This window comes from Rousettus aegyptiacus, unplaced genomic scaffold, assembly GCF_014176215.1.
Source record: "Rousettus aegyptiacus isolate mRouAeg1 unplaced genomic scaffold, mRouAeg1.p scaffold_m13_p_3, whole genome shotgun sequence".
NCBI classification, from domain to species: Eukaryota; Metazoa; Chordata; class Mammalia; order Chiroptera; family Pteropodidae; genus Rousettus; species Rousettus aegyptiacus.
The window spans coordinates 130,982,550-130,992,202 of NW_023416306.1; the positions used below are offsets into that span (position 1 = coordinate 130,982,550).

The 9,653-nt window shown below is 35.2% G+C and overlaps 1 protein-coding gene across 3 annotated transcripts; it reads left to right on the top strand.

Moving 5' to 3' along the window:
* Positions 1-204: 204 nt before the first annotated feature.
* Positions 205-9,291, top strand: LACTB (lactamase beta). 3 transcript variants are annotated; one of them, XR_004949978.1, is made up of 6 exons: positions 206-621; positions 1,048-1,114; positions 2,603-2,793; positions 3,060-3,408; positions 4,615-4,776; positions 8,460-8,597. XR_004949978.1 is itself a non-coding variant. In XM_016141116.2 (6 exons), the coding sequence occupies exons 1-6, from the start codon at positions 262-264 to the stop codon at positions 8,989-8,991; spliced, it is 1,665 nt and encodes a 554-aa protein (XP_015996602.2). In that variant the 5' UTR covers positions 208-261; the 3' UTR covers positions 8,992-9,291. The 3 variants fall into 3 exon arrangements, 2 of the variants coding, with proteins under 2 accessions (XP_015996603.2, XP_015996602.2); XM_016141116.2 differs by having other exon boundaries at positions 208-621; positions 4,611-4,776; positions 8,460-9,291; XM_016141117.2 differs by lacking the exon at positions 8,460-8,597 and having other exon boundaries at positions 205-621; positions 4,615-7,407.
* Positions 9,292-9,653: the final 362 nt, after the last annotated feature.

Sequence of the window (9,653 nt, forward strand, 5' to 3'; positions counted from 1 at the left end):
CAAAAGGTAGACAGGCAAAAGGGGGCGAAGGAGAAAGATTAAAAATATCAAGAGACAGGGCAAAGAGAAAAAGAGGAAGGGAGGAAGAGCTCGATGAGATCTGCGCTCGGGCCATCGGGCGTCGACTGCTAGAGTCTGAGCGCAGTCACCGCCCCTCCCCTCCTTTCCCCTCCCCGGCCGTCCCCTCCCCTTTTTCCCCAGAGCGTCAGCCGCCAGCCCGGCCTGCGCTAACTCCGAGGCTGCGGGCTCTCGGGAGACGCCATGTACCGTCTCCTGTCGGCTGTAACGGCCCGGGCCGCGACCCCTGGGGGCTGGGGCTGCGGGCGGCGCGGGGCTCACCAGCGCGCCGGGCTGCCGCAGCTCGGCGCCGGCTGGGTTGGTGGCCTCGGGCTGGGGCTGGGGCTGGGGCTGGCGCTCGGGGTGAAGCTGGCAGGGACGCTGAGGAGCGCGGTCCCCGCGCCGCCCCCGTCGGACCCCGACCCCGTCGGACCTCCGGCCGAGCCGCAGGCGCCAAAGGAGCAGCGCCTCGCTGCGTGGTCTCCGCAGACCCCGGAGCTGCCCCGCTCCAGGCGCTTCGCCAGAGCCATCGACAGCAGCCGTGACCTGCTGCACAGGATCAAGGTGCGGCGACGAGGGGCGTAGACGGCTGGGAACCCGGTCTCCGGTCCCTGGCGTCACCCCGGAATGGGGCCCCTCAGTGGTCATCTCCCCAGGCCGAGCAGACCCCACTCCAGGCGGTGGGATGCCCGCGGTCGGCTTCCGAGAAAAACTTCCCGTTTTCCGACCTCCCGGCCACGGTCAAGAAGCTCTTGGGGGTTGCCCAAGTCGAGGCGGAGGTTAACGCCCGCAGCGGGCACCGCCCCTTCCCACTTTTGGTGCCGAGCCGGCACACCCCTCACACCCCGCACGGTTAGCGCCGGTTCCGGCGCGGGTGGGCGGGGCCCAGGCAGAGGGGGCGGGGCCATGCACCAGGTGTAAGCTCTGGTGGATGTGCCAGGTGTTTCGGCCTGTCCTTGAGCTGTCTGTTCCTTGCCACTTCGTTCATAGGATGAGGTGGGCGCACCCGGCGTAGTGATTGGAGTCTCTGTAGATGGAAAAGAAGTCTGGTCAGAAGGTAGGCTCAGAAAAGTCTTATTTAGTGCCTTGTTTTGTGCCAGTTGGGGAATGAAAACTTGCCGTTTTACTTCCTGGAAGTGAATACCGTGAAATACCGTTCGGTTTACAGAAAATCATCCATATTGTAGAGAAAACGTATCTAACAAGTATCGGATTTTCTAAAAGAAGGTTTAAAATGTGACTAATGAATAAGTTGGAGTCTTTAAAATGGCTTATTTCGATGCCCATACTTCTATAAAAACTGAATTTGTTGTTCTGAAAGTTGTATATAAAACTTTTAACTGCATATGTGTAGATAACCCTTATCAGTAGATAAAATGTCAGAATTTTGTTTTAAATTTTAAATTCAGTCTACGATTATTGAGTCTCCTATCATGCAAATGCACAATAGTACGTACTGGGGCTGTACACGATTCCTGTCCTTATCGAGTTTACGATCTACTTTGCCTTTTTTTTTTTTTTTTGACTAGGCAGAAGTGTCAGTTATTTTTTAGAACAAAAAGCTAGAAGCCTTGGAAGAGGGATTTCTAATCATTTTATGATACTTTTATGACTTTATTTACTTCTCCGTTCCATACAAATGTGTTCAGCTGGTCATCCAGGTTTTGAGGAACCATGCTTTTAGGAAATGTTTCTGACATCATTTAAGAAAGTAGTACTTCCTTACTACTTACTTTGGGAGCAGTGGAGTCTTGAATTTAAAGAAAAATGATTCTTCCTCCAAGTATAAGTATAGCCTAATCAGTATACCGAATTTATGAAAAATATTGTAATCAAAAATTATACAAACATCAGCTTTATGGGTGAGGACTGTGTTTTTAATGCAAGTATTTTAGCATGATTCATGTTTACAGTTTAAAAACCATCATTTTACACCTTTTTTTTTTCAGATCTCAGTTCTTTATATCTCTTAGATTTCCACACATTCAGCATGTCCGAAAGATGAAACCAAGCTTAAATTTTTTTTCTAGAAAGAGCTTTAAGCTAGTAGTACATTGTTTTCCTTCTCATTTGCAGCTAAATTGAATTGATAGCTGGATTGGGTTTGCAGGATCTCCTTTCACATTTATTTTTATTGGATGGCTATTTTAAGGAATTCAGTGGAAACTCACTCAAAAAATCAAGAATAAGCATAATCTGAAGAACAATGGTGTTTTCTTTAAAGAATTAGAGTAATTTATTTAAGATGTAGACTAACCACATGTTTAGATAAGCTAAGAAAAATTAGTATTTGAATCAGATGGAAAATTGCTATTGTGCACAAGGTACAATTCAGTTTAGTTATGTTTAAATTGTTAGACTTACTATTGTTGGTGTTGTTAAGACTGTCATCTCTTACGTTAAATTTTCATTAACTTATAAAAGTAGAATATCTTCTTTAGATAAATACATAAGATGTTTTAAGGTAGTATTTTTTTTTTCAGTTTTTCAAGACTCCTTTGACCATGAAGCTTATCACTAGTGACTTTTTGCTCATTTTTCAAAGGTTTAGGTTATGCTGATGTTGAGAACCGTGTACCATGCAAACCAGAGACCGTTATGAGAATTGCCAGTATCAGCAAAAGCCTCACCATGGTTGCTCTTGCAAAATTGTGGGAAGCAGGGAAACTAGATCTTGATGTTCCAGTACAACATTATGTTCCTGAATTCCCAGAAAAGGAATATGAAGGTGAAAAGGTAATGAAACACACAGTTCATTTTACAAATGGCATGTTAAATGGTTTAAAAGGTTGTATGGGATTCTTTGGTTTGTTTTTAACTATCACTATTTTTTTTTTTAATCCATAATGAGTATTTTCCTGAAATTTGAGGCTAAAATCTGTATGTGACATTTTTCCAGCAGCAATTTAAAATAGAAGATATTACTGGAGGATTGTTCCAAGGCTACTAACTTTTTGTTATAGTTTAATAATATAATTGAACTTTCATGTTTTTACAATTAGGTTTCTGTCACAACGAGATTATTGATTTCCCATTTAAGTGGAATTCGTCATTATGAAAAGGACATGAAAAAGGTGAAAGAAGAGAAAGCTTATAAAGCCTTGAAAATGAAAGAGACAATGGAATCCGACCAAGAAAAAGAGTTGAAAGAAAAAGGAGGCAAAAGCAATGAAAGGAATGACTTGGCTAAAGCTAAGGTAGAGCAGGATAATGAAGCCAGAGGCCGGAACTCAAAACCTGTCAAGAAAAAAAATGATTTTGAACAAGGTGAATTGTATTTGAAAGAAAAGTTTGAAAATTCAATCGAATCTCTAAGATTATTTAAAAACGACCCTTTGTTCTTTAAACCTGGTGAGTGTTAATTCCTTCTCTTAACAAAGCCATCATTACTGAAGTGTTAATTTTCAGGAAATCCGAAATGATACCATCCTGAGTGTATTTTTGATGTGGTTGATAATGATGCATTGATTTTGTTGTCAGACTAGTGCTTACCTTTTATGTATTTCTTAACAATAAGTAAGAACTTAACATGTAACTCCTACCTAACATTCCAGGCAGCTAGTTGTTTAGATTTAGCCTCACAGTCATTTAGTGGATTCTCAATATCAAGGTATTTGTGGAAAAATTATGCAGAAATGTTGAAGTAAGTGTTCTCCAAACTAAATCTGAACCAAAGTAGACATGATAAAGTATTGCTAGTATCAGTTAGAATTTAAATTACTCAATTATTTTGTGCCTTCATTCCTTGAAGAAATTAGTGTTCATCAGCTTAATTTTATTTCCCAGAAAGCTAATCTATAAAAATTACTGTCTTCGTTTTTGCACATTTTTTGTGCAGTGCCTACTGAAACCACTTAATATCTTTAAATGTACCATAGGCTTATTTACTTTTCTCCCATTTTCATTTTAAAAGTTTTTACCATGAATAGATATTATATAGGTATAATTAATAAAGGAAATGAAATATTATGGATTTTATTTGAAAAAAATAAGATTTTCACCAATTTTTAGTACAGATGATACAATCTACATTTCCAGAATCCAAAATGAAATAAAGGTACATATTTGAAACAGGACATATTTTTGAATATATATTTTTATTTTAATATGTAGTTGAAACAAGGTTTTTGTATCTATATTTTATTAAAATAACTTGTACAATTATTTATGTCTTAAACAATGGGTAGTATATTAACAATAAGACAGGTGACTCATGAATCCAAATTTACTTTTCTTTCCCTTCCAATTTTATTGCCAGTCTGAAGGATTTCTATTATGTTTGAAGTAGGACTTATTTGTTTATATGTTATAGAAAGGAGTAGATTCATATGAAATTTTAGGTATATTGAGAATCATTTTATTCTTAGGGACATGGAATAAGTAGGGCCATTGCAGAGCTAACTGGATTTAATATATCATCCATGTTTTATAAATGCCGAAGTAAAATATTCCAGTTTTAAGGTATACCAGTTTTCAGTGGGAAAATATTTTACGTATTTTTAAATAATAATGAATTATTTTCTTTTTTTTCTTCCATGCAATGATGTCTCAAGGTAGTCAGTTTTTGTATTCAACTTTTGGCTATTCCTTACTGGCAGCCATAGTTGAAAGAGCTTCAGGATATAAATATGTGGACTATATGCAGAAAATATTCCATGACTTGGATATGCTGACAACTGTGCAGGAAGAAAATGAACCAGTGATTTACAATAGAGCAAGGTAAATGAATACCTTTAAATGTATCTAGCTATATCACATCTTAATGCTGTGTTACCAATTTAAAGTCAGGTTCTCCTTGTCTCCATTCTAAAATCAGCTTGCCATTTTTTGGGAGCTTTTCTACATGTCTGTTTTCCCATTTATAAAGTGAGTAAAATAAAATGTATCTGTAAAGTACCCCAAAGATCTTTAGGTGAAAGGCAGCAATAATAATTTAAACATATGAATAATTAAACCAAAATTACACCTATCGGCATCTATAGTTTGCTCTTCAATCATCCCTTATATGTTTTATATACTACTGCTTTCTTTGTTTACTTTTTATTATGTTTTAATTTTTATTTTGAAATGATTTCATACTTATAAAAAAGTTATAAGAATAGTATAAAGAATTTCCATATACTCTTCACCCAGATTCCACAGACGTTATCATTTTACCACATTTATTTTAAGTCTCTATATGTTTTGGGGTTTTTTTCCCTGAACCATTTGGAAATAAGTTGCAGACATGGTATTCCTTTACCCATAAATACTTCACTGTGTATTTTCTAAAACAAGGGCATTCAGGAAATTAACATTGACACAATATTTTTATCAAATCCATAGACCTTATTCAAATTTTTCCAGTTGTTCCAATCATATTCTTTACAGCAGCAGTTTCATGATGTAATTTGTTCCATTATTGGTGATGGTAATTTTAATTGCTTTGTTGAGGTGGTACCTTACCTGCCTTCCACTGTAGAAGTTTGAAAGTCATTTTATTGAAATATATCAAATGAAACATTTATAATTTTTACTAGTAATGTGCAAAAGGGGCATTGGGAGAGAATTTTGAAGCTAATAAGTAGCTTTATGATTATGGATGTTTTCCATTTAAATTTTTTGGTTTGTTAGAAACGTAATATTTAACAAATCAACTGTTGCATATTTCCATCAGTACATGCTTTTATGGTACTTGAAATAGATGAAATGGTGGAATTTTTTTAGCTTTATCTTCCTGTCTTCACTTTAATTTTGTTTAATCTTCTGCTGTACCATTAAATTACCATTTAAAAATTACCAGCTTATTTACATGAATTAAATATGCATTGCTAGTAGCCTAAAAGAGATTTTTTTGGACCTAGAGGAAATTGGGTTAGCAGCAAGCAATGAATTTTAATTTTTTAAATGGCCTATAGTTCTCAACCAGTCAGACTCTTAGTGTTTATTATTTTTAGATCCAACATTATATTTACTGGAAAGCATAAGAAAAATTGACAAATGCCAGTGGTGGTGAATTGAATCTAAAAAAGATTCTCTAATAAAGATGACATAGATGCATGACTTTATTTTGATTTAGATCCAGGCATTTAATGATATAAATGCCTAAACTTATAGTAAGGGAGAAAAGAACATTATGTATCATTGAGCCTCTTTTCTAAACTGAAAATTAAGGCTCTATGAATATACAGACTGCAGAACTGCTATCATTAATTTTCTGTTTTCTTGATGAGAAATTAATTTATGACTTGCGCAAAAATCTAAATATGGCACATAATAGAGAGTTAGTGTTTTCTTTATCTTTCATTCTTTGGAAAAAGGTAGTGGGTTTCCATTTATACTGTAAAACGTTCCTATCTGCTCTAGATTTTTTATTTAGGTTTTGGCAGTACCCAATAGTGCTAAAAGGGTAGTTGATTCATTTTAGTTAGATTAAATGGGCTGCTGAAATAAAATAGAGAACAGAAAACACAAAGGAAATGTTGTTACCTAATGTTCTGTTCATTAGCTTTGTTTTTATTTTACTTAATACAGTATCTATTTGGGCCTCTAAAAGTCAACTTTAATTCTACTCTTCTTTTTTTTTTTTCTGGTAATTATTTTAAAAGAACTTAAAGGGACCACCTTTTTTTGGAGAGTTCAGGTAGTAAAAGGAATCATTTCAAACATTTTTTTTTTTTTTAAAGTAAAGTAAACTTAGTAAATGCATATTTCTATTCACTCAGTTTATGGTACCATTATGCAGGAAATAAAATTTCTAGCAAAAGTTTTCAGCCTTGTTATTTAGTCTGCTGACTCCTTGGTCATAATCATAAATTAAATGTTTATGCTCTCCTGACCAAGCCTTTTTAGAGTTATCATACCCCAAGAGTAAATATTTATTGTCTTATCACTTCTCTGTGTATGTATGCATGTGTTTAAAATAGTACCTTTCATGTCTGTCACCTGTTTAAGGTATTTTCCCAGAATCCCACCCCAAAAGACTACTGACATTTCTTTGGCCGGAATTTTAGCCGCAGGCCACATTTAGCTGTAAAGAATTCAGAGAAACTAGTTTTTAGCTGGATACATTGCCCTTCTGAATAATATTGAGATTTTCTTAAATTGAAGAATAGGAATGTTGATAATGTGTATGTAAATAGATAATATCGATTCTGTGTAGCAGGTATATTTTATATAGGTAAATATCTAGAAGCTGGTGGAATAAATGTTCTTGACACTGAAAGACACTCAGTTTGTTTGGGAATCCTTAGTCAATGCATTGGCTCAATATAAGACCCTTCATATTTTCTATGCATTTGTACAATGCTTGCAACAGAAATCTCTTTATAATTGGATGGAACCAAAACCAATAAATGAATGTTTTCCGAAGTGGTCACTCTGTTTTGACAGTATAGATATGGCCTTTTCCTTCTGTTGTTATTTCTTATTATTTTTTTTATCTTTATTTTCTAGAGTATATTCTAAAATTAAGCATTGTTCCTTATGAAGCTTTTTATATGCCTTTGGCTGACAAACTCTCTTGTAATAGATTCAGTGCAGATGTTAATGCTAAATGTTGAAGTGAGATTGTTTTTTTATACTATACATTTAAAATTTTGAAACTCATAACAATAAAATACAAAGTGCATAATTGCTTCTAAAGGCACTTAAGCATTTATAAAAGTATTTTGAATTTTTAAGTTTGTAGATGTAGATTTCTGTGGTTATATAGTATTCTTGTGCAGAATCTACGGATTCTTAAATAAGTAGAAAGAGGGTGTTTGTCATCTGGCATCATTCAATCAGTTACTCAGTTACAAAGATGTTCCAGTAATTTAAGAACTTGTGTCTACATCTCATTCTTTTTAGAGAAGAAATTCCTTAAGAATTTGAAAGTTATTGTCTTGCTAAAAAAAATCATTTTCATGAAAAATCATTAATTTGTCCTCTGTGAAAAGAGGAAAGAAATCACGAAATTAAAGTCTAGAATTTGCCTATTTAAAGTTTAGAGTTCTAAATTAAAGTCTAGAATTCTCCATAGTTTTATATTTTAAAGGAGGAATGACCGAAGAGTCCTAATTTCTAGCCTTTATGTCAATGGCTTGAAATGCTTTACTATTAAAAGAAAGTTACACAAAGCCGATTATTAGCTAAAATATACTGGTAGTTCTCTCCCAGATGACAAATGTGGAGTTCATTCTGAGAAGTATGTTTCCCAATGAGGAAGTATATTTATGTTATTTGGCTTCTTTTAGATTTGATTGGCTTGGAATTATAAGTATAATCAGTGTTTAGGCAGAAAGTAATGAGAAAGTTTCTGAGAATGTATGATTACTGCATTGAAATATAATCTGTCTTGTGTACATTTTCCTATTCATTTTCATGTGTAAAGTTAATAACAGACTATTAAATTTTTAATGACCATTCTTATTTCATTTTAGATTTTATGTTTACAATAAAAAGAAACGTCTTGTCAACACACCTTACGTGGATAACTCCTATAAATGGGCTGGTGGTGGATTTCTGTCTACAGTGGGTGACCTTCTGAAATTTGGGAATGCAATGCTGTATGGTTACCAAGTTGGGCTGTTTAAGAATTCAAATGAAAATCTTTTACCAGGATATCTAAAACCAGAAACAATGGTTATGATTTGGACACCAGTCCCTAACACAGAAATGTCTTGGGATAAAGAGGGTAAATATGCAATGGCATGGGGTGTTGTGGAAAAGAAGCAAACATATGGTTCTTGTAGGAAGCAACGGCATTATGCCTCACATACTGGAGGTGCAGTGGGTGCCAGTAGTGTCTTGCTGATCCTTCCTGAAGAACTGGATGCAGAATCTATAAATAAGAAAGTCCCCCCAAGAGGAATAGTTGTTTCTATCATATGTAATATGCAGTCTGTTGGCCTCAACAGCACTGCTTTAAAGATTGCTCTGGAATTTGATAAAGACCGATCAGACTTACCTTAATGTCACAGATGGCAAAACAAACTGTTACATTTTTTAAAAACATTAACTAAAGTTCCAAAATACATGAGATTTTTAAGAATAAATTTGCAATAGAATACAATTGAATGCAGAGAATTATATACCTCTAATTGCTTAATTTTGTAATTGTCTTTTATTGTAGGATTAGTTCTTTATACTCAGGGAAGTATAACTATATTGTATTTACTTTTTGGAAAAAATGTTAACTATTGGAATAAAATATTCTGATAAAAGTATGTACTTTTGGAATGTGTAATATAGAGAAATCTCATTCAACAGGAACCTTCACATGTTATCTTTTTTTTCTCCCCCTTTTTTTTAATCCTCCCCTTTGGTAACCAATAGCTTATTTCTACATCTATGGATCTTGTTTTTTTTAGATTCCACATATAAGTGAAATCGTATGATATTTGTCTTTCTCTGTCTGACTTATTTCACTTAGCATAATACCAGCTAGGTCCATGTTGTTGCAAATGGCAAGATTTTATTCTTTTTAACTGCCACATAATATTCCATTGTGTACACACACATACACATACATATATACCACTTCTTTATCCATCTATAGATGGACAGCTAGGTTGCTTCCATATCTCAGATTTTGTAAGTAATGCTGCAATTAACATAGGGATACATATATCTTT

Bases quoted from the DNA above. Each gene is read 5' to 3' on its own strand.
- LACTB (XM_016141116.2), top strand. From the start codon at position 262: ATGTACCGTCTCCTGTCGGCTGTAACGGCCCGGGCCGCGACCCCTGGG. The intron at 622-1,047 runs GTGCGGCGACGA...CTTCGTTCATAG, and splicing joins ACCTGCTGCACAGGATCAAG to GATGAGGTGGGCGCACCCGG. The intron at 2,794-3,059 runs GTAATGAAACAC...TTTTACAATTAG, and splicing joins AGGAATATGAAGGTGAAAAG to GTTTCTGTCACAACGAGATT.